The 23,073-nt window shown below is 46.8% G+C and overlaps 11 protein-coding genes across 11 annotated transcripts; 3 read left to right on the top strand and 8 right to left on the bottom strand.

Annotated features, from left to right (window-relative positions):
* Positions 1–20: 20 nt before the first annotated feature.
* On the bottom strand, positions 21–2,315 carry BDCG_05105 (microfibrillar-associated protein MfaP1). Its single transcript, XM_045420766.1, has one exon. It carries the CDS (start codon positions 2,201–2,203, stop codon positions 674–676), a length of 1,530 nt encoding a protein of 509 aa, XP_045276805.1. The 5' UTR covers positions 2,204–2,315; the 3' UTR covers positions 21–673.
* Positions 2,316–3,515: 1,200 nt separating this feature from the next.
* Positions 3,516–4,359, bottom strand: BDCG_05104 (BET3 family protein; the record flags this gene model as incomplete). Its single annotated transcript, XM_045420765.1, has 2 exons — positions 3,516–3,999; positions 4,097–4,359. 2 exons carry the CDS (start codon positions 4,357–4,359, stop codon positions 3,516–3,518), a joined length of 747 nt encoding a protein of 248 aa, XP_045276804.1.
* A 539-nt stretch (positions 4,360–4,898) lies between these two features.
* On the bottom strand, positions 4,899–6,794 carry BDCG_05103 (serine/threonine protein kinase; the record flags this gene model as incomplete). The annotated part of the gene is made up of 5 exons (XM_045420764.1): positions 4,899–5,091; positions 5,179–5,455; positions 5,548–6,478; positions 6,575–6,622; positions 6,720–6,794. 5 exons carry the CDS (start codon positions 6,792–6,794, stop codon positions 4,899–4,901), a joined length of 1,524 nt encoding a protein of 507 aa, XP_045276803.1.
* A 798-nt stretch (positions 6,795–7,592) lies between these two features.
* On the top strand, positions 7,593–8,813 carry BDCG_05102 (uncharacterized protein; the record flags this gene model as incomplete). The annotated part of the gene is made up of 4 exons (XM_045420763.1): positions 7,593–7,660; positions 7,723–8,108; positions 8,309–8,424; positions 8,625–8,813. The coding sequence occupies 4 exons, from the start codon at positions 7,593–7,595 to the stop codon at positions 8,811–8,813; spliced, it is 759 nt and encodes a 252-aa protein (XP_045276802.1).
* A 1,126-nt stretch (positions 8,814–9,939) lies between these two features.
* On the bottom strand, positions 9,940–11,407 carry BDCG_05101 (cytochrome P450 monooxygenase; the record flags this gene model as incomplete). The annotated part of the gene is made up of 4 exons (XM_045420762.1): positions 11,094–11,407; positions 10,914–10,998; positions 10,721–10,856; positions 9,940–10,656 (listed from the first exon to the last, which is right to left on the bottom strand). The coding sequence occupies exons 1-4, from the start codon at positions 11,347–11,349 to the stop codon at positions 9,940–9,942; spliced, it is 1,194 nt and encodes a 397-aa protein (XP_045276801.1). The 5' UTR covers positions 11,350–11,407.
* A 2,496-nt stretch (positions 11,408–13,903) lies between these two features.
* Positions 13,904–14,362, bottom strand: BDCG_17059 (uncharacterized protein; the record flags this gene model as incomplete). The annotated part of the gene is made up of 1 exon (XM_045426225.1): positions 13,904–14,362. The coding sequence occupies one exon, from the start codon at positions 14,360–14,362 to the stop codon at positions 13,904–13,906; it is 459 nt and encodes a 152-aa protein (XP_045281121.1).
* A 156-nt stretch (positions 14,363–14,518) lies between these two features.
* On the bottom strand, positions 14,519–15,139 carry BDCG_17058 (uncharacterized protein; the record flags this gene model as incomplete). Its single annotated transcript, XM_045426224.1, has 1 exon — positions 14,519–15,139. The coding sequence occupies exon 1, from the start codon at positions 14,873–14,875 to the stop codon at positions 14,519–14,521; it is 357 nt and encodes a 118-aa protein (XP_045281120.1). The 5' UTR covers positions 14,876–15,139.
* A 1,814-nt stretch (positions 15,140–16,953) lies between these two features.
* Positions 16,954–18,307, bottom strand: BDCG_05098 (TdiB protein; the record flags this gene model as incomplete). Its single annotated transcript, XM_045420761.1, has 2 exons — positions 16,954–18,156; positions 18,213–18,307. The coding sequence occupies 2 exons, from the start codon at positions 18,305–18,307 to the stop codon at positions 17,055–17,057; spliced, it is 1,197 nt and encodes a 398-aa protein (XP_045276800.1). The 3' UTR covers positions 16,954–17,054.
* Positions 18,308–19,875: 1,568 nt separating this feature from the next.
* On the top strand, positions 19,876–20,562 carry BDCG_17057 (uncharacterized protein; the record flags this gene model as incomplete). Its single annotated transcript, XM_045426223.1, has 2 exons — positions 19,876–20,062; positions 20,162–20,562. 2 exons carry the CDS (start codon positions 19,876–19,878, stop codon positions 20,560–20,562), a joined length of 588 nt encoding a protein of 195 aa, XP_045281119.1.
* A 266-nt stretch (positions 20,563–20,828) lies between these two features.
* BDCG_17056 (uncharacterized protein) lies at positions 20,829–21,271 on the top strand (the record flags this gene model as incomplete). Its single annotated transcript, XM_045426222.1, has 1 exon — positions 20,829–21,271. A coding segment is annotated over one exon (443 nt), but the record flags the coding sequence as incomplete, so codon positions are not given.
* A 402-nt stretch (positions 21,272–21,673) lies between these two features.
* On the bottom strand, positions 21,674–21,877 carry BDCG_17055 (uncharacterized protein; the record flags this gene model as incomplete). Its single annotated transcript, XM_045426221.1, has 1 exon — positions 21,674–21,877. One exon carries the CDS (start codon positions 21,875–21,877, stop codon positions 21,674–21,676), a length of 204 nt encoding a protein of 67 aa, XP_045281117.1.
* Positions 21,878–23,073: the final 1,196 nt, after the last annotated feature.

The following is a 23,073-nucleotide window of genomic DNA, read 5'->3' as shown; positions in this document are numbered from 1 at the left end:
ACCGACTGATCCAAATCCCTCCGGCCCGGCATTTCAATCTTGCGGGTCAGGTAAACCACCACCCCACATGATAGTCGCCATGAAATATGATATTTATTGTTATGACTAGGCTAACATCATGCCATTAGACAATATTTAATATTAGTAGAAAGCCTTGATCCCGGGTGCCTCTTTTTATCAGTTGCAGAAGGCTGGAATCTGCCACTTCACCAGCTGCATAATCACGGATCTACATACATATATCCACTGCTGATATCGGCTGACAGTGACAGCTATATATATGTTGTCCTGCATTTACGTTCAGTAGTACCACATATAGACATTTCCACAGGGAAATACTATCACCAAGTTGGATTTGGATGGAAATCGTAGTTCGCGAGCCATTTAATTTGTGTTTCATAGTGTTCAGGGGGGGGAGGGTATATGTGCAAATATTTCCATTTCTCGATTGAAGAAGGAAGGCGTGCGAAAGGTAAAAAACAAAAAAGTTAAAAAAGGATTGCCATGTCATGTCCCTATATAATACAGATCCAAACAATTTCCCCGTGAAAGATGACACGAAGATGCTAAATTACAATAGGAACCAAACTCCGTTAAAATGCATATACCGTGAATCACAACCTGCAAGCTTGATTTCCTGTACGGGGAATACATAAAAAAGGCATTGTATGTTTCAGGCAACAGAATCCACCCGACGCCGTTTATCTCGGTCCTGGTAAGGCGACGGACTTCGCTTTCTTCTGTACCTGTCGTCGTCACGGTAGCGGTCCCTGCGTCGTGGAGATCTGGGCGGGGACCTGGATCGTGAGGGGGAACGCCGCCGTGATCGCACTCTTGACCTCGATCTTGACCTTGATCTTGATTCAGACCGTTGCCGTGGCGGTGACCGTGACCGTGACCGTTGCCGGTGTCGTGGTCGATCTCTAATGGCGCTGGAATTAGCACCCGTAGGACCGGATGGCTTATCCCTATCCCCATCGCGCTGGTCGGGCAGGAATCTATCATCGGTGATCCCAAACCGTGCGGCGTTGTTCGATGCTACTGAGCGGTTGTATCCATCCACTCCCCAGCGCCCTGTGTCTTCTGTTCTCAAATCTCGATACTTCGTCCTGCCCTTTCGACCAATCTTGGTTACATCTCTGACTTGTAGGTATTGCGGCAACGCTTCACGATTCTTAACCTCATCCATAAATCGGCTTCCCATGAGATCGCGACGATCCAGCCCTGTAGCCTCCAGGTCTTCCTGAAAGAATGCCCCCTTGTGAAAATATCGTTGCATAAATCCAGCTTTCCCCCTTCCGGCTTCGCGCTCTTCCTTTTGTTGCGACAGGAACTCGCGGTCCTCACGCTCTCGTTCTTCAGCGGTGAGGTTTCGACGACGCTCGATCTCCTCGCGCTCCTTCTCTACCTGCTCGATGACTTCACGCTCACGCTTGACACGCTTCAACTCTCGCAGTTTCCACGCGGCAAGCTCAGCAGCCGGGTCTAGCCCATCAGTATCGTCTATTTGCTCTTCGTTCTCGCCTTCAACGTTCTCATCGTCGTCCCACGATTTCTTCCCCGCCGCGCGCTCTGCAGCCTCTTTCTCCAGTTGGTCCCGAATCAAAAGGTCGGCTTTCTCCTGTCTTCGAGCGCTTTCCGCTTCGTTTTCTGCAGTCGGATCTGCAGTGGAGGAACCCGGAGCTGGAGTTGACGATTCCTTCCGCTGACTCTTTTTGATAAAGGTAGGCCGAAGTAATACCCGCCTAGGGGCTTCGTCTTCCGAGCTTGATTCCTCTTCTTCCTCCTCCTCTTCACTCTCCTCTTCACTTTCCTCCTCCCCACTCCCACTAGCTTGATCCCCTTCTGCACGCGCCCCACGACCGGCCACCTTCACATCTTCCCCATCTTCCTCCTCATCGGTGACGAAGCCTGCCTCATCCTCGCTTTCCTCTTCTAGCTTCACGCCTTGAACTCCGCTGGTGATTTTCGACGTGGCGCCTGCCGGGAAGGATGTCGCCTTCGGCGGAGGCGCTCTCCGCTGTTCCCTTCGTAGCCTCTCCCGCTCTCGTCGCCGTTCTACTTCCTCATTGATTTCCTCTTCTTCATCCTCTTCTTCTTCTGAAGACGGCTCTTCGGCAATTGGTTTTCCCGGTCGATAGCGTTGTGGTCTCTGCGGATTCGCGGTCATGCGACCCCGAGACGACGGGAACGGAGGCGGCATGGTGGGTCGTGCGTGAACGGATGACTTACGTAGAGTAGTCTTAGGTGGGAGCCATTATCAAGATGGTACAGTACAGTGAACAGAAACTATGCCGCACGAGTCGAGGGATGCAGGTGAAAGTAGATTGGTAGCTAAACGAGATTGATCCAGAGCAGTTTGTCAAAATGCACTTTTTGCGATGATGTCGTTGGTACCTATTCCGGAAAATATATTTTCCGGAATCCATATACAAAAATTACATTACACTCCCCCAAACTTACGCGCAGATTCTCGTAGTTAGATTCCCCACATATAGCTACGGAGTATTTAAATATAGAGTAATCAATGCCATGTTGATAATACGAATAAATCCTGCTATGTCAAATCTCCGGTTGTTCTTTTAAACTGGATGGAATGTTAAGGGGTGGAGCATGAAAAGAATAATCGAACTTTGACAGATAATAACCACCATTCTAACTCATCACACATTCGGTGTGCCATACTTACTGAAAGCCTCGTCACTGCACAATATCATCCAAAATAAGGTGCGGTTCTGGGGTAGATCTACCTGCCCTTTGTACCACAATTGCCCATCGTCTGGACCTGCTACCAACCGGGGCTTGTTAAGTTGCAAGGTCAATGTACATAACTTGGTAACACCAGTTTTCATTGTCAGTGGCGCTTCAGACGCCAGCTCCAAGTCTCATAGCTTCGTCTAGCATGTAACCATTCATGCATAAGGATGCGCTCTCTGGAGACCGTTAAATCATCCTCGCAAAAGACGACAGTGGCGCAAAGATTGAGGAGCGCGTATGAACGGATCGCAAACCGAGTTAGCTGCCTTTGGGAATTTCTCGTATCTGCGTCAGCGGATTAGAGTCGTATCCGAGAGAGACTGAGCGTACTCGTCAAGTTTTTTGTAGGTAGTTTAGTAGCTTACTGAGCCTAGATAGCCGCGGGCAAATCCACTGCATAAGGCGTAAATAGGATAAAAGCGCGGATAACGAAAAAGTATGTGGTATCTCCACTATTTTCATTAGCTGCATAGACGATATAAATACCCTCTCGAGCGACGCCAATCCATATAGTAGTGGCTTAACAAGGAAGTAGCGCACCCACAAACGCCACGAACTCGTAGAAAAGGGCACGGACAAACGACAGTAAGATCGACAGAGAAAAGTAGCAACCGGGCGGGGAAGAGAGAATAAACTCCTGGCCAAAGCAGTGGAACATGCCAAACAAACTCCAGTACATGTACATGTACGACGAACCCCTCCCTCAAACTCGTAAATCATTCTCCATCCGGTAAAAAGGAAAAAAAGAAAAAAAAAATTTACTTCACGCCCGCTCTTTCTAACATCTTCTCCCTCTCCATGACACTCTCTCCAAACCGTACCAGAAACACTGTCCGGCTCGGCCACATCTCATTCCCCTGATTATGAGCTGACACCTTTGCCTCAAAACCACACCCATCGCAGACCCCTTCAATTATCCCGGCCACATACGCTGCACAATTCAGCATATTCATCTCACGAGGCACAGATATATATGTGTTGACTAGCGGGTCGTTGTCAGTGATCATATATTCATTTGGTGTGGCTGGAGACACAGAGTGCTCTAGAGCATCTGCTGGGCGGGAGAAGAGGAGACGCCAGAGAGGGCCATGTATTAGATGGAGAAGGGGGAGGATGCGAAGGGGTCTGGTAGGCTGGGTGCCTGATGAGGACGTGAGACCGCCGGATGAGGAGCTGGAAAGGGAGCGGTAGAGGAGAAGATCAAGGAGACGGAGACCTAGCGGGTAGCCTTGCTCGTTGAGGCTGGAGGATTGCAATGTATGGGTGGTTAGTCGGGGTTCTACTAGGGATATTGGAGGATGGTCCTGTTAATGGGCACGAGGGGTATATATACACCTACCGCCTCTCCAGGTCCTGTATTCCCGTCACACGACGCTGAGCATATATGACCATCTCTGAAAAAAGATAAGCGAAGCTTGCTTTGCTGAGCTCCGAATTGCGGGTGCGGTTAAGATTCCGGTCGTAAATAGTTTTCTTGTTCGAAGGGACGCGCAGCCCCGTAGGCTGGGGTGTGCTTCTCGACCGGAGCTTTTCCTGTGACTCCCCGACATTGTTGGCCGTGCTTGTGGAGGAGGTATGTGTGTGTTTGGTGGGAGATGCCATGTTATCGGAGGACGAAGGGGAGTAGGGAGAGTAGTCCCGTGCGGACGACAGTGGTGTCCTGGAAAATGGCTATATCACGGCTATTGGGATGTTGCGACTGAGACCATAGCAATACGATTGTTTAACGTGATTGCAGGAAAAATAAATTTCTTGTTCGAAAGGCCTTCCCTTGCTTTTGTCTGTTGAGCTCTGGTTAAATGTTATCGATCTCTGGCCGCCCAATGAAGCTCAACGACAAGATGTACCATTATACGGTGGGCCGTTAGGACACATGCGCAGTCCGCCTTCCCTACAAATAAATTACTTCGTATATTCTCTTTTTAATTATTTGTGTGCTGCAACTATACCACATAGAATCCAGATCCCCAACAATATTAGTTAATTGTTGCCCCCTTCCATACCCAGCTAAGGGTTTATATTGTCTATACCTCGCTAATATTGTGTACGCCGATAGAAAGTACTATTGTGGTTAAGGGTTTCTTCGTAAATGTACAGTTAGAGAACCTGGAGGTGCTTCTATGCCTAGGTCTGTAAAATTTTCACAACTTTCCTTTGTCACCATCGCAGCCCTTAGTTAGATCATAACCTTTTTGCTTTTGCCGCGAATTCCAATTCAGCGTCCTTGAGATGCTCTGTATCCAGTCATGACTGCGGGCCGCGGACGGAGTAACGCAGGCAAAGGGGTATCTTGAAGCCGAAATTGTGACGTAGTCCCCGGGACATAATTCCATTCTGTTATGAAGTTAGCCATCTTGAGAGACCTTTTGCTTCGCTGGATTCTGTTCATTGAAACAACTTTATCCTGGGGGCAAATCTCACCGTTCGCGCCCATCGAAGCCAGCCCACGAGCTAGCTCTTGCGTTGTAGGGCACTCCCACTCTGAGGACGATGGTATCGGGTAATATAATGGGCCGGAAATTTAGAGTATGCGCACATATGGCGGTAAGAAGGATAACGGGGTTTTCAGGATGCGACAGTGAGCCACCAGCAGCAAGGTTGTATGCTGTTGAACCCGTCGGGGTCGCAACGCATACACCGTCCGCTTGTACGGAAGTAAAATGTTCATCATCACCAAATATTTCGATTGATGACATTGCTAAATAAATGGTTATTAAATGGCTCCAGGAGAGAGAAATGAAAGTTTTAGGGGGAGGTAGAGAGAAGAGAAATCATAGAGTGCATGCGTACTGGGATTTGGTCCTCGATCAATGACAACATCGTTCAATATTTGGAACATTGTGTCGGGGCGATGTGTTGTATCATCATCCGATTCTTCTCCAATTAACTCTTCCACTAAATCCCTCTGTCCTTCCTGATTGGGTCGCGGCCTGCTCCGCATGATAGTGCATTCGAACCTCGACCTGAGGCTTACTGTGACACCATCGCGAAAGGCCGTCTCAAGCGTCGATTGATAGTGTTCAAAGTCAAAGTTGGTGAGAAACCCTAGCGAGCCAAGCGCAAAGGACAGGACCGGGGGAACCACCTGCTGGAAGAGCCAGCTTCCATATAAAACCGTGCCATCACCTCCTAACGTGACTATAAAATCAAACGTTTGTGGCTTCTTCTTCACAAGATCTAGATCCCAAAATTTTAATCTTCCTTTCGCAGATGGCTCCTCCTCATACAGCCCCGCAGCGTCAAATTCTTTCTCATCTTCTAGTCTCTTCTCGACATAAATTGTGTATGGCTGGTCCCGGTCCTTTGATAAAAGCCACCGGGCGACTCTTCTCGTCAGAAGCACAAGGCATTGCTCTTGTGGTTTCGTAAGGATGAACACAGTCTTGACATCTAGCTTCATTTTAACGCTCCCAAGCTTTTTAGATAGTGCCCGAACATTCCACGCCATGTCTGAAAGTTGCCTTTTGGTCAAGAGGCGGGATTGTGTTATGCGAGGAGGTAGGGAATCATCCAACTGTGAAGAAGGCAATTTTGACGAGTCTTTCGTTTCGTTGGTTTCGCTAACTCGACCGAGTCGGCGCGCCTGTGGTTGGCTGAGCAGGGCGTGGACGAAACACGCAGAATCGCTCCGCTGGTCTGCATGGCGACGTGAAAGCCTGGGAGTATCGGCAGAGACTATGGAGGATTTACGAACATGTCCAGCATCTTGGTCGAAGACAACCTTCAAATCAAGCAGGGGTTAGTATACGTACGGGACGACCCCCTGCGATGTAGGCGGGCGTTCAGAGCTTTGGCGGCAGAAGTTGCAACTATTTACCTCAAGCCGGGTGTGCAATTCCGGTTCACTGTTGGAGTCGCCCGAATTCTCCATGGCAAATGCGTTAGATGTATGGTTTAGGTGGAGTGAAGATGAGCAAGTTATAGCGAGGTCTGTCTGCAACCTGGGGAAGAAGACCACTTACATCATCGGTAGCCCTCACGTCGACTGGGACGCCACTTGCCATGATGAATAGATTCGCAAGTGGGCTACTTATCATAGGACCAAATCGATTATGCTTTGATGGTTGTGTGGAGCCATTTAGTTCGCGGTGACGAGCAGCTTCAATAAATATTAAAAGTTCTTGAATCTTGAGTCGGTAGTTATTATAGCCTCATCGCCACAAGCGAGCCGTGGACAAAATATTTGCCCTGGCAAACCTTGACCTCCGCCCTTCGGCGGAAGAGTTTTAAACTTACCGCTTGTTACCAGAAGCAGTCAATTATGTTCAGTTCAACCAATTGTTTAAGAAGTTGACAATGATTCCAGCTCATGACTGGTTGTTTGTTAGATCGCTGACCGACAGTCTCCTCTGTTTGGCTGCTAAATATCTAGCGCTTCTGATGGTAGCTATTTTACGAAACACCGAGGCACGGAGTTTATTTATCTGAACCGCTCCATTGTATCTCGCGAACGATGTGTACGGCCATTAGCTGGCGCGCGAGGCTGTCTGAGAGAGTGTCCTGCGGGGGAACTCCAGCTCATCTCTCCCGCTTCAACATTATGGCCGTGCTGTTGATGGCGAGCCCGATGTTTCACATATAATTGAAAAGTCGACCAGCAATGGCCTCACAAACTATTGAAAGACTCCCTCCTGAGCTGTTGATACACTGCTGTCCGTATCTCAAAGGATCTATCGTGGACATCCAGAACCTCCGCCTCACGTCGAAGTGTCTGTCTCTGTAACGCCAGTTCGCTTTTCCTTTTTGATACATTGACTGTCAGGATCACCACGAAATCCTTATTGGCGCTGGAAGCAGTCTCAAATCACACTATTTTCCACAAGTCCATCACCACCATGGAGTTATCTCTATGTTTCTACGGAGACATCCAGGACGAACCAACGAAGGACGGCCTTAAATCTGAGTGCGACCGCCGCTTCCGGTCAATTGGGCTGACAATTACAAGAATCTTAACTCAACACGAAGAACTGCGGAGGAGCTAGAACTATTCAACAGAATTCAAGCTCGACTCTCTGACATGAGGTTCGCTTTGGACTCTCTATACCCGGGGGCAATAGAAGATCGTCCTCCCTCCTTAAGCTCCGCACATATCTGGATGATGGCAAATACTTTTGACGTATATAACACTCGTTTTGTGGATCAACAAGCTGTTATTAAACGTGGTAGTCATCTAAAGCGGATAGGCGCTGCTCTGTCCAAGTTCCGCCGTCCACTCTCTTTTGAAATTTTTGGGAACATCGAAGTACTAAATGAGATCGACTGCAGAAGTTGTTCGATGGCAACGATCATGGAGTGGCTAAATTCGGATGAAATATGTTCGGATATCGTTTTAGACGTTCTGGAATCTCGAGGTCAGTCCTTGGCGTTCAGCAAAGAACCGCGCGGACATTCAAAGGGATTTTCGTTTAGCTTTCCAAGCACGAAATATTTCCATCCCGCCTCACTGTCAAGTTGGACGCTCCTAAACGTCTACACTTCTTTCAACCGAGTCAAGTTCAACACGATGCCACTAGGAGCATCGTACAGAGGGCGGAACACTTGTCCTTTGCAGTACGTTGGTGGTCGAAGCAGAACCTTGAATTCGGCGTCGTTATACCTGCTGAGCAGCATTACGAGGAGATGCAACACCTTGCTAGTTTAACGACGGCCTTTCTCAATACGGAGAGTGTACGTTCCGTGAATCTGGATATCTATATTATTCCCTCCATAGCGATCCGCCGTATATTAGCCTGGACGAGTTGCTTCCTGATTGCGAGTGGCCACAGCTGCAGGCACTTTCGCTCACTGGTGTGTCACTGGTGTGCCGTTCCATGAGCGAGAACTCTGGAAGATAGTAGACCCCATTCGAAGCTCTTTAAAGATACTAGACATGGACGGGCTGCAAATTCTCAACGGAAGCTGGAGAAATGCATTTCGAATTCTGCGTGGACTGGATAACCTGGAAGAAGTATCGTGCAGGTGGCCTAGTGGCGGAGAGTATGGAACTGGCTCCTACGAGGATGGTTTGGTATTTCGCTTCTCTGAAAACGCGGTTTGCCAATATCTTCTCAAAGTAAAAGACGCTGAGAACCCTTTTGGGTAGGGTCTGCTTTGTCGTGCTGTGGTCAAACCAGGTTAAACAAATTACCCTAGATAAGAAGAGAAAAGAGGGGAAAAAAGGGGGAAAAGGGGACAAGAAAAGAAAATATAGAAAATAAATAATCGATCCTCAGCAGGTTACTTAATAGCATGGGAGTTTTGACGCGAAATCACGCAGACACACATATCATTCAACAAAACCGATGTTCACGGGGAGTTCCCATCTGGGTGGCAGAATCCGGATCTCGTTGACGCTCCCAGAAGATACAGAGTGGCCAGTAGGCCACCTGTTGACCGACAATCTAGACGAGCATTCTTCCGAGACTGTTTGCCTCCTGGGCAGACGGGGTCAGTTCAAATGGATGGGCAGTTATTTTTTAACTCTAAGCCCAATCACCAGTCCCTCCTGCGAACGAAAGTGTATATAATCAATGCAACACTTTCACCATCCCGTCTCTGCGCAGAACAGGAAAACTTGGTGGCTCTTTTTGTCGTTTGTGCTCTGCATTCTCTGGGAGTTTCTCGGACTTTGTCAGGGCAACTTTACAGGGAACCAAATGTCGAGTTGTACAGGAGAAGCTAGAAACCAAGCAATGATAGAGTCACACAACCGGGCTTCCTCGCATGACATTTTGCCTCACTTTATTCTGAGCCGCTTGGACACCCCTGGATGCCGAAATTCGTCCTATACTGAATGTACTAGCTTGGCAAAAATGCATCTGATTCTGGGAGAGGATGGTTTTAAGAACAGGTTCATGGAGAGTTACTGAGGATAGAATGAGATGTTATATTCCATCTTACATTGGCCAAAAGGTTAGCGAGGTGTAGAGAGCTGGGATGACAGCTTCTTTTCATTTTTCGAATGCGCATGATGGTTTGGGAGTATCGAACTAGGGTAGAGGTATGTACATGTACATTCTTCTGTTTCACTACACTAACTGTTCTGTAGATACTTGGACACTGATGACCACCTCAGCAATAGATTGCCAAAAATGATATCTCACTTCAAAGATAGCAGTGATTGTTCACACTTTCGCACAGCCTATAAGGGGCAAGCAAGCAACATCACACCAACAAGTTGCCTGCTCTTATACAGTCCCTCAACTAAGTAGCCTTGCGTTTTCTTAGGGTGATCAGGGATCTGCCGCAGGGTTCAACTAAAGTCACTTTCCGGACTCCCGGAGGTCGCTGATCCACTCGAACGAAGTCATATTCAAGGAGAAGATGCGAAAAGGCAAGCTTTTGAAGGCTAGCAGCGAACCATCGCCCAGGACAGGCAGGATGTCCGAGACCGAAGTTGAGGAACTCTGGGGAGCTTGTCGTTATCTTGGGCTTTGCTGGATCCCGGAGGGAGCGCTTGGGGTCAAAGCCGCTAGGGTAGTTGTCTTTATCCCTCTGGATAGCTTTGAGCGGAGCCGCAAGGGTGGTGCCTTGAGGGACATGCAAACCGTTGGAAAAGGTGAAGCCCTCCTTGCTCATAATTGTTCGCTCGAGGCCAACCTCGCCGATGGGATTTGCGCGAAGACTCTTTCTGATGAAAGAATCCATGACGTCCAGCCTCTTGATATAGTCATAAGACCATGGGTCGCCTTTTGCGAGTTCCCTGTTGATTTCTTCGCAGAGGTCTGCGACAGTCTCCTCAAAAACCCCTTTAGGAAGAGAGATCAGATCATAGATACAATTGGTCATTATGAGGGTGTTAGAGTATGACTGCAGGAAGTTGAAGGCCAAGAGCCGACTAACAATCTGCATCGGGTCATACTCTATATATGAGTGTTTTTCCCTGCGAGCTGCTACAATGGCTTGGCTCAGGAGGTCATTCTTCAACGGTGAATTAGTTGACCCTTTTCGAGAGAGGCAAAATAATTCATCTGAACAATCTTACCGGCAGGTCGGCCTCGATACCCTTCCCCTCAGCGGTTTCAAGGATCCGCATGCGTTCTTTGATAATGGGCACCGCATGTTTAGCCACAATTTTACGGTCTCGCGAAAGTGAGCGGCGGACCAGCGGAGCTAGCAGACTAAAAAGCAAGTCAGTCAATTTCGTTAGATCGCTATGGAAAGGAGACGGCGCATACGGCCTTAGGAAACGCGGGATAAAACGTATGTACACCGCCCGCGAGAACATATTGACTGCGTAATGAACGGTGGCATCTAGGTATCCTGATTACGACATAGTGGGTAACCAGATATGATTCTGTTGCTCGTACGGGAGAGAAATTTGGTCGCGGTGTCCCACATGTTAATTTTCATCTCACCGTTCTCGTCAAGTTGCGGAAGCAGGACATCATTTAGGGCGCCGACCAGCTCAGTGCTCATCATCTCTATCTTATTACCAAGCTTCTGATAGAGCTCCCTATATACAATAGGCTTTTGGAGGTTGTTATCAAGGATGTTGGCCCCGAACAAACTGTATTTTGGATGCATTACGTCCCGCACGTATTTATTGAACGAGACGATGGCCTCCGGTTGACGCGCATACTCGGCAATAAACTGCCGCGGAAGCAGCATCATAAAACCCGTGTTGGAATGAGGGAAAGGAGTCAGGAATATCTCGCTGCCTGTGTTCCTGACCTGCCCAAGCTCGAAAATGAGCAAAACGATTTATGCCAGTTCGGCGAGAACGACCAGTTCCTGACCTTTTGATACGCCACCTTGAAGAGTGACCCAGCATCGAAAACACAGTCATAGGCCACAGAGAAAAAGTTTCCCAGCCCACGTTCCCCCGTGACCCAGGTGAATCCATCATATTTTGGCGAGAAGGACGCTAACAAGGCTGGTTCCAGAAGGTGCACAAGGCACGCTGCGAAAGTTATCAAGAAGGTGCCGGCCACAGCCTGAAGTAGGAATACGTGCCATGGCTGGGAAAGCCAGCCTGCAATTCCATTTTCCCGGTTCGATAGTGATAGGGTATTGTGAGAGAAGCAGAATATTCAGCTGGCAGATAAAGGAAGAGAAAACGAAGGCTTCGCCCGGAGGGAAACCGCATCTACTCTCAGAGCTGAAGTTGAAGGGGTCAGACGTTCTCGGGCATATGTAGTTATCGACATGCTGCTTAGCTGCATGCCGGCTACAAAATCCTCACCATCAGAATACTATCCCGCTTCGAAGGAGGGAACGCCATCCCGTTCGAGGAGTTTTCAACCGACTCCGCACCTGAAGCAATGCAACGGGCCCCAACTACCTGATCTCAATGCGCAGGTATATCCCGGAGCAATAATTTAGCGCCACACTCTTATAAATTTATCCTAGGTAGGCGAACACGGCCGCAAACTATGGACCACCACGCTAATTTAGTGCGTGGAGCACCCTGAATACCTCGACGACAAACAAGACTCTCTCATGCTAACTTAGCATCGTAGCACAGTGTTGGTGAGTTCGTGGCGAAATACGGTATCAATTTCCTATAAAAATGCCGGCGATCCTGAGAACGCAAATGCAATTCGGCCTAGGAGGGGAGAATGTGGGTTGGGCTTCTAACAGGGCGGGGATGTCTGTCAAAGCCAGGAAATAAATGCAGAGTGAAGTTTAGGGTGACGTCCAACTGGTTTGGATGCAAGGGGAGTATCTAACCTAAAGATATTTCTGACGTCCGCCAGTCACGAGCGCTAATTATTGCCTACAGTAGGTATTGCTACAGCCTCTGGCAACGTGTGGATTACTCCCAAGACCTCATCCTTTCCTCCCTAGGCGTATCTGCCCTTTCCTATGTATCTACAAGCCCATGGTCAACTAACTAGTAGGGTTTTGTTAGGGCTTTTCATTTATCCTATTGCAATGGGCATCGATAGTGGATAGTGGGACTTTCTTATTTCTCAAAGGGTTTGCACTTCGGCAGGATGGGTCTCGAAAGAAGTGAAAGCACCCTTCATCCACAGGAAGATGGAAGCACTTGTAACTTCCAGAATTGTTATAACTCTTTTCTGCTGTGCTATGTGATATAATGATTCCAAATTCGAGATCGGAAGCCTTGCACAGGCTGGGCTTGATGCCGGCACTGATGGGTTTGGGACATTTGGCACCAGCGATAGGAGCTATCCACACAGCTTGGGGACATCAGTTTCACGGAGCACTACTGTGGTTCATTGGTACAGCATCAGCCCTCGTCGACTGTACGTTCACCAAAAACAAAGGACCCCTCGGGTCCTTGGGTATGAAAATACTGACAATCACTTCCGCTGCTCCAGCGCAGGATGCGTATAAAGATCTACCTCCTTCTTCCAGGCCCCGTAAATGGATATGGAGGCTGTGGATTTATTTCTTATGGGCTATTGTCATTACTTGTACATTTCTCTCTGGCGTGGAGACTTCAATACGGATATATCAATTCTCACTCATCGGTCTTCTCTGGGGCACGCCGTGCATACCGCACTTTTCGGCATCCTCCGGTGTGAGCCTGTCCAAACCCAAGACAGTGGTAAGTCATTATCCCCCATTTCATAGAAGATTTAGCAGCTTACGAAGGCGTAGTTGCGTGAGTGGAAGTCGCTCATTGTGGCCATTTGTATGGGCTGCGTCACATCAGGGTCAAGCATGTTCCATGTTTGCCAGAAGGATGTTCAGTGCAATGATCAGTCTTTCCAAACGCGCAGTCTGTCCTGTACCAGTTCTTCCGTGAGACTACTTGTGATATACGGGATATTGCTGAGGACACGGAGGATGGCATGAAGACACTACCTGTCAGACTCGGCGAGGGGAACACGATGCTCCTGATGAGTGTTGTTGGGATGTTCTTTGATGTACTGCTTACGGGAGGAGTTGGTCCAAGTCTCCAGGTGGCCCCATCCTTAGCTTTCCAGTCAGTTGTTCGGGTTGGCTGCACGATGTGTGTTTACTCTCAGATACTACGATATCCTCGAGAAAACTACTGGGCATGGGGTCTTATGTCAATGTTGGGTTTGGTACCAGTGCTGCCTGCACAGTTGTGTTTGTTGAACTCCAGATAGCTGGATATAGTATAAGAACTAAAATACATTTTAAATATTTTTGCCTCCCCCGGTGCTTTATATAGTTTATGCCTCTGGATCAGGACTATACGTCCCAGTGAGGATGACGGGTTCCAACGGCCTCAAGCAAGGCCCCCTTTTAATAAGCCATCTTCACGCACCGGTAAAAGTAAAGGTACAAGCGGGCGGGCCTGTTTGAAGTTCTCACTGGCCCACCTCAAATGCGCTGCAAAAGTTCCAGGGGAAATATCTGCGTCCTTGTTTCTTTCCTCGTCCCAGATTCTAGCCAGATACTCCCTCTGTTCTGTGACAATCCCATGTGATAGTTTCATCGTCGACGACGTATCAAGAATGGCTTGCACAAACTGGCTGGCTTCCTTGTAAGCCTCACCACGCTCCGATCCCTCTTGTCTGCGGCTGAGCATGTCAAACTGCTTCCGCCCGTCCCAATGCGTGAGGTGCTGTACCCAGTATACCTCACTAACGCATTCAAAGAGCAACACCTTCCGTGAAAACCAGGCTGGACCATCCCACGCTATAGTCGGATCCTCGAGGTGGCGGATACGCTCGAGGCAAAACATTTGGATCAAATAGTCGACGTAGTGACCATACTGAAACGCAGGTGCTCTACCGGTTGATGATGGCACCTCATACCGTGGTAGGTGATGAAGCAACTCGTGGGCATCTGAGTTCTATCTCTACTTTCCCACAGCTTAAGAAAAGTATCATGCCAGTGCTTAATGCTTAATAGCAATGCAGCCTTTTCTCCCTGCAATAAGCCCATTCCAGAACATGGACATCTCGTCGTTTATGGTCATTCTGAACCCAGCGAGCTCGAAAGGATTCGCAGGATCTTCCAGCTTCTCCCAGAAGAGGTCATCCAGGCTACGGAAGAGCATGAAGCCAACATCGACCCAGATGCCAACATCGACCCAGATGCCACCGTGCAAGTACAGGAGCGGGAGGCGGACTAAGTCAGCTGCATGAGGTGCAGCATGCGTGCCCGCCATGCGACGCTTGAGGAAAGCCTCTGGAAAGAACTCAGAGGTGTCGGGGATATAGTTAGCATAGTGGGTTGGCGAGCCGTCGACCATGTCAAGGACGCGGACAGTCCAAGACTTCCCATGCCGCCGCACCCAGCTGATAATATTGCGCTGGCACCATGGCTTGCAGGCTGCAATTGCCGCGGTCCCAGAATGCCCCAAATGTTTCTCTCTGAATCGGGGTTGACAGGAGTGAAAGTCTGGAGTTCGGCCAATATATCCTCGTCTGAGCGTGAATCCAACAGCGTTGATCCTGAGACTGAACCCATTTTTCGATTGCTAGTGGCGCCTTCTGCAGTGTCAAGGTATTGGGCGGTTTTCCTACGCTCCCGCAGACTGCTATTTCATGTCATGAGCGGTTTCCGACTTGTCTCCTGCGCATGTGGATATGGCAATGGATGTAACATCTACCCCGCAAGGCAGAGTTCTAATTCTTGCCTAGCGGACAAGAAAGGGCGATTTATATACACTTCCTGCATCCTGAATATGCATGCGAGTCAAAAGTTTTCCCCCGAGAGGGGTCAATTTGGAATAGGAGTTGGTCTATTTAGCGCATGGCCCCCAACCGAATACATCAAGGATGCTCAATATCTCTGCTTCTTCTTCTCCCTATGTCTCCACACGCTGGTGTCCATGAGTTAATCGAGGGTATGGCGGGAATATAGTTACATAGCCCTCGCTAGGATTTGAAGTATCGCCGCATCGCTTCCTGCTTATCCCTTATTTTTGCTTTGGATACCTTTCTAGATACTCCTAACACCCCCACCGGTGTTTTTTTTTTCTTTTTTCTTTTTCTCTTTTTCTCTTCTATTCTATTTCTTTTTAGCGGAGGAGAGGAGGTTAGGAAGCTGCAATCCTTCCTACCATAAGTTTCTCCACTCAGAACGCATCTCAGTTCCCCAGCTGAGAAAATATTGCAATAAAGGGTATCCCAGCCGATGGACACCTGAGCTCTCCTGCTACACCATTGTATAGTAGGACAATGAGCACAGCGAGGAAGAAGTCCGCTTCACCCTACGAGGAAATGTTCGAGGACCACTGTTACCACATTACACCGAGAATTATCCCCAATGCTGGGGCAAAATGTCTGCTTATCCTACCTCGATATGGAAACAAAATTACCCCCCGTCTAAGATCCTAGGCCTTTGAGCCTGAGCCAGAGGATTTTTCCCTCGACAGTGTGTCAGAACTTAGCTTCCCCATTGCTTGTTGATCTGGAACCTAGGCATATCCATGTACGGAGTACTCTTGGTTCAAAAGATGGTGCACAGATGTTCTACCTAGCCTCCAAGCGCACCGGCTAATTTAACTCTTGGTTTCAGATCAGATGGAGATATTACAGCAAGTGTCATATTGGCTTCTTGACTTAGAAAGATGGATAGGTAAGAGACTACGATTACGGCAGACGAGCAACGTTGGGCTAATTGTCCGCAACGTGTTGGTGGGAATGTCCGGTTCAAGTGGCCCGCATGGGGAGGCAGAATGTTTATTGCAATCGATAGAATCCAATTGCGACAAGTGAGGCCTTTGAATGGAGTCCCAAGGAGACAAGGGCGCATATGGTGACAGCTCGTCGTGTCCCTGGCCCGATTAATGGGGTCCGCAGACCTGGATACCGTAGGGTCTGCACCCTTTTTCCTTGCTGCTATGGCAAGTAATCTCTCGGAGTAACTGTAAACCTTTAGAAACCTACATATTGTTGACATATGGAATGGTTCGGCCCCTTAAATACCAGTTAGCCTAGTGGTGATCGAGAGCTCTTTTGCCCTAGTGGCCTATACATATACATTTCATAGACACATTATATATTTTGAAGTCCCTTGCTCATCACGCACGCAAAACGGAGTCTATATACACGATTCCTTCTCCTGAGGTTATCCTGGCTCCGGTGTTATAGACATTCTGTTTAGGTGTGACTACTACCCGTCCCTCTACTAGTGGCAATCAAGTCGTTGTTGGTGAGAACTTGCACTCAATCATCTCTTTCGGTCGTGCTTCTGTCCCGGTGTGTAGTATAGCGGATGCATTATGTGAGTCGAACAAATGGAGCTAAGTAAGTCGTGAGATATACCCTCTTCTTCTTAGAGAAATTGAATGACATGTATGTGTTGGCCGTGGGCGACTTGATGTCGTCGGAAACAATATCATCCCAACTGGAAACGCTTTTAGTCCATAAATGGGGGAAAAAAGTTACGTTATGGCGAATGTGAAAAATTGGATGAAGAAGGACTTACAAAGCCTGTCTGACCATTGATCTGTACGTTCCCTGAACGCCCCAGCTCCAACCTCTTGTCTCGAAAACCTTTTCCATGGTTTCTGAGATGGCTCGATCTCCCGAGAAGTATTGGAATAAAGCAACGTAGACTTTTACCTCTGGGATTTCCTGACCAGGCTGCAGCTCCCAGCTACAGCACACGCCTCGATGCCCGTCATTTGGATCAAGCACTGGCTTGGAAAATGAAGTGTCTGCGTGTCCCTCGGGCTCGTTAATTAGCAAGTGCCACAGTTCACGTAGGACTGATAAGCCTTCAAGCGTGGCCTTGTCGGTACGCCTTCCGCCAAAAGTAACATGTTCGTAAACTGCATCGAAGGAGCTATCGCGAGGATTCGAGTAGACCTTTACCCTCGCGCGGATACCAGGGTCCGTGCAATCAATACCGACGACTTGAACCAGAGGAGGGTGTTGGCAAATTGACTGGTACTTCTCGATGAAATTGAGAGCCGGTACGAATGATTCTCCAAAGGGATCAAGCCGCTTGAGAAGATTAACGGTGGCTTCATCAGAATCCAGGCCGGTGGCCATGTGCTTCATCATGGGGGAGAAATAAGCTTTCATCGATATATTTCTACCATCGAGATCAAAAGCGAGGAAGCATCGCGGTATTCGCGCGGTATCCGGTGGCATCTTGCCCTTAATAACCACCCTCTCCTCTTCTGATGGGAAATACCCTGCCGAGAACTGTTTAAACCAACGCATGTCTGCCTTCACGGCCTCGGCGATTCTGGGGATTGGCGTGTCGGCGAGACTCCCCCTTTCTGGCATCACAGGCTCAAAAGTAAATCGTACACATGCCTTCCCAGAACTGTTGAAGTTGATACTGGCTTCAAATGGCGCGCCATTGGGGGTAAGGAGCGATCTGGGATATGTTTTATCTGGGGGAGGACCCATGTGCGGAATAATATAGTTCTCTAGGAACGCTAAATGAGATTTTTGCTGCTCTTCGGTATAAGATCCAACATTACGCAGCAGTGAGGACAACACGGGCACGCAATGTTTAGACCAGAACGTAAACCCTCCGTCATTGCAGTTAGGTACAAAGCTCCAGTCAAAGCTATAGATGTTGTTAATATGAATTTGCACACTTATACCTCCTCTGTTATTACGTACGTCTTCGCCAGTGCCTCACGCGGCGTGGTCCCAGTATGGGCGTCATCCATGGAAGAATGAAGGGGATTTGAAACAGCCTCAGAGATTGATGCCATTTGTTCAAGTGGTACTCTATTCCATGCCCTGGACACGGCTTTTTCTGCGGAGTGAACAAAATCCCACGAGATGGCAGGCGATTAGAGGCGTGAACGCAGATGAGACGAGTGAAGATGTTTAGTTGGGCGATAGCAGACAATGCGCAGGGTTGTAGTAATGAGGTGTGGAATTTATACCCACTTCGCTCATTTTTTCCCACTCCATACATCGCTCCCTTGCTGCACCTAGTCATGATGTAGTAATTGTACCTAATTATCACTACTAACTAGTTGGTTGTAACAAAATTATATGGAAGATCAACAATAATGAAGTGAGTGCAGCAGACTCACTACCCAATTCTTTTTTCAGTCAGACAGCTACAACACAGTTCATTGAAGCTCTACTTCATCTGATGAAAACTGTCTGTTACAAGATGCAGCTTTGAATTGCGCAAGAAAATTGTTCTTGCGTCATGATCAAGGGCTTTGCAGAGTGGTTATGCATTGCTGTTGTCGGTTGAATCCCTGGACATTTTCGACAAGGTTTCATGGATGAGAGCCAGAATATATGTCAATGTCAGTGCATTCTGTATCCATTCTGCAGGACGGCAGGAAGCAGTAAATATTCTTTTGTGGTTGTCTTTGGCTAAATTTGCGCAGGAAGGCAACTTGCCAAGTCAGGAACTGGAGATCCTTCCAAGTGCGAAAAGTCTTCAATAATAATGAGCAGTAAATTACACCGCCAAACCAAAAAAAGACACATGCATGCCTCGTACGACTGGTCGTCTTTTCACCAAAAGCCTCGTCAACAGGCCATGGTAGCTGATGGTAGCTGAGCGGCGGAATAAGCCTGTAAGTAAGAGCCAGATAAATCTGTGGGGGTTGGATCACCTCTCGTCATCATTCCGCCAATTTAAACTATTGTGGCGGACATATTACTTGCGAAAACAGAATTTTCCCAGCCCCCCCTGAAAATTAGTAGCAAAACACCACCAAAAAATCAAAATATCTGCATTTCTCTAGAATCATTCAATATCATCCAATACACATCTTTTTCAATCAAATATCATTCAAATATGCGTCTTTCTTATCTTTATCATCAATATGTCACCTCAACTCTGTAATTTCACCACCAACAAGATTGTATACCTTCTTAAGAATGATTATATGCCTGCTGAGATCATGTGAAGCATTGATTATCACCTGTGTATATTGAATTCAATGAAATCTTCACTGTTTTGAAACTGCTAGAGAACTCTGTTCAATATGTGATATAAAGTCAAAGATCATATCAGATATCTCTTCAATTCTGAAGAGATTTGATGAAGATTTTGAAGCTTTTTTGTATCATACAGTTGAGAACTTCATAAGAGAAAAAGATATAAAAGAATATTTCAGATCTACTTATATAGAATAGTATTATAATAATTAGAAAGATTCAGATTACAATTCATTATAATATAAATTTAGAAGTGAAAGTAGTATGAGATCTGTTCTCATCACTATAAATAGTGGATGGAAGATTTCAACAGCGGATTCGATGGAAGATTCAATGGTGGATTTGATGGAAGATTTCAACAGTGTATTCAATGGAAGATTCAATGGTGTATTTGATGGAAGATTCAACGGTGGATTCGATGGAAGATTTCAATGGCGGATTTGATGGAAGATTTCAACAGTGGATTCGATGGAAGATTCAATGGCGGATTCGATGGAAGATTCAATGGTGGATTCGATGGAAGATTTCAACGGCGGATTTGATGGAAGATTTCAACAGTGGATTCAATGGAAGATTCAACGGCGGATTCGATGGAAGATTTCAACGGCGGATTCGATGGAAGATTCAACGGCGGATTTGATGGAAGATTTCAACAGTGTATTTGATGGAAGATTCAACGGCGGATTCGATGGAAGATTCAACGGTGGATTCGATGGAAGATTTCAACGGCGGATTTGATGGAAGATTTCAACAGTGGATTCGATGGAAGATTCAACGGCGGATTCGATGGAAGATTCAACGGTGGATTCGATGGAAGATTTCAATGGCGGATTTGATGGAAGATTTCAACAGCGGATTCGATGGAAGATTTAACAGCGGATTCGATGGAAGATTTCAACAGTGTATTCGATGGAAGATTCAACGGCGGATTCGATGGAAGATTCAATGGTGGATTCGATGGAAGATTTCAACAGTGGATTTGATGGAAGATTTCAACAGTGGATTCGATGGAAGATTCAACGGCGGATTCGATGGAAGATTTCAACAGTGTATTTGATGGAAGATTCAACGGCGGATTCGATGGAAGATTCAACAGCGGATTTGATGGAAGATTTCAACAGTGTATTTGATGGAAGATTCAACAGCGGATTCAATGGAAGATTCAACAGTGGATTCGATGGAAGATTTCAACGGCGGATTTGATGGAAGATTTCAACAGTGGATTTGATGGAAGATTCAACAGCGGATTCGATGGAAGATTCAACAGTGAATTCGATGGAAGATTTCAACGGCGGATTTGATGAAAGATTTCAACGGCGGATTCGATGGAAGATTCAACGGCGGATTTGATGGAAGATTTCAACAGTGTATTCGATGGAAGATTCAACGGCGGATTCGATGGAAGATTCAACGGTGGATTCGATGGAAGATTTCAACAGTGTATTCGATGGAAGATTCAACGGCGGATTCGATGGAAGATTCAACAGTGGATTCGATGGAAGATTTCAACAGTGTATTCGATGGAAGATTCAACAGCGGATTCGATGGAAGATTCAACAGTGGATTCGATGGAAGATTTCAACAGCGGATTTGATGGAAGATTTCAACAGTGGATTCAATGGAAGATTCAACAGCGGATTCAATGGAAGATTTCAACAGTGTATTCAATGAAAGATTCAATGGTGGATTCGATGGAAGATTCAACAGTGAATTCAATGGAAGATTTCAACAGCGGATTTGATGAAAGATTTCAACAGTGGATTTGATGGAAGATTCAACAGCGGATTCAATGAAAGATTCAATGGTGAATTCAATGAAAGATTCAACAGTGAATTCAATAGAAGATTTCAACAGCAGATCTGGATGTGAATAATAATGAGATTATGAATTCAGTTCTTCTATTCCTTTCATCATATATTTCATCATCATCACATTGATTATCTCACTTGAGAATGTTATATTAAATGAAGTTGAAGCTGCCAGAGCTGAAGAAGAGAATATAATCACTGACATTTGAGAGATCTATATAAAAGAATTGATTGTAGAAGTTGTAGATTCATTCTTCTAATTCTTCTTCTTCTTTCTACTTATTAATCATTTTATCATCTCTCTTGTTCTTTATCTTATTGATAATCACCTGTTCATACAATCTGTATAAGATATCAGATTCAGAGGTAGAGATTCACAGATATAGAATTCTCAGACTGAGTCTCTATATTCTTCTCATTCATCTGCTTCTTCATCTCATCATTGACTGAATCCTCTCCATTATCTGGAACTTCTGGAACAGGTAGTTTGAGGAGACTGAGGTACAGGGTAGGAGTCTTTGTACAGGCTTGCGAAGCAGCAGAACAGCAGGCATTGTGAGGCATATTGAAAAAAGGGTTGATTGATATATGTGGATTTGATGATAAAGGTAAGAAAGACGCGTATTTGGATGATATTTGATTGAAAAAGACGCGTATTGGATGATATTGAATGATTCTAGAGAAATGCAGATTTTTTGATTTTTTGGTGGTGTTTTGCTACTAATTTTCAGAGGGGCCTGGGAAAATTCTGTTTTCGCAAGTATTATGTCCGCCACAATAGCTCGCTCGAGACAAAGAATCCTTGCCCCTCCCCAGAAAGTTGGTGAGGGGGATTATTTAGACAACCACTTTATTTTGAAGCAGCGGCTGCTGGTGAAACCATGTCCGTGGAAACCCTGGCCATGTTGCGACGATTGATTCCCAAGATTGACACTCACTCGTCGGCTGGTACTGCGTAGTTCGGCCGCCAAAGACTGCTGCTGCTTTTCAAGCGTGACAGCTGGCATAAAGAGATATTGTTTATCCCAGCTTGGCTAAGATGTGCACACCATCTTTAGTTGGTTCTTGGCCCTCGGGTGTTTTTATTTGCGCGTGGTGTGTGTGGGTGTTGTGAGGGATAAGAATTGTTAAAAAACGGTCCAATTTATTCCATGTTAAGACGGATTTTCCGTCGCGCAGTTTTTCCTTTTTTGCATAATTTTCGTTTCCGTGAAAGGCAGATCGTCCGGTCTTGCCATGGAGTTACATGTGCTAGGCTGAAATATCACAGGCCGCGCTGAATCGAACAAGAAGAAAAACAATATGTTGGCCAAAATGGAATGAATGATGGATGGGATGGTGGTGTTGCGCCTGTGATATTGGAACGAGGATGGCTCGATGGCTCTTTGCATCACGACAAATTCGCACAATCATCACAACCAGGAAATCGCCGCAGTGGCGTCGGAAACATTAGTTACCTACTAATGTTGCCTATTTTGGGTGGTTCAAACGAATAATAAGTCAGATTTGATGTTGAAAACCTTGCCACCTGGAATTATTTTGTAGCCGCCCCATCACATCACAGAGATTTCCAGCGTTTGGGCTGTGCCATAGGATAGGTCAACAGAAGCATCAAAGCCAAAAGTTAAGGCTCGGGCTTTCCGCACGGACATGTCATCACTTTTCCTTGCTGCTTCCAAGCGAACCTTCGAAAATACTACTGATGACGATGCTCCGTAATTATATTATTATTATGAATGTTTGGAGCATGCGGTGGGCCG

Source organism: Blastomyces dermatitidis (assembly GCF_000003525.1).
Source record: "Blastomyces dermatitidis ER-3 genomic scaffold supercont1.5, whole genome shotgun sequence".
Taxonomy (NCBI): domain Eukaryota; kingdom Fungi; phylum Ascomycota; class Eurotiomycetes; order Onygenales; family Ajellomycetaceae; genus Blastomyces; species Blastomyces dermatitidis.
Note: the sequence above shows the minus strand (reverse complement) of the source record. Positions and strands in the feature narration are given on the sequence as shown.

Excerpts from the sequence above, each read along its gene's own strand:
- BDCG_05105 (XM_045420766.1), bottom strand. The coding sequence starts at position 2,203 with ATGCCGCCTCCGTTCCCGTCGTCTCGGGGTCGCATGACCGCGAATCCG.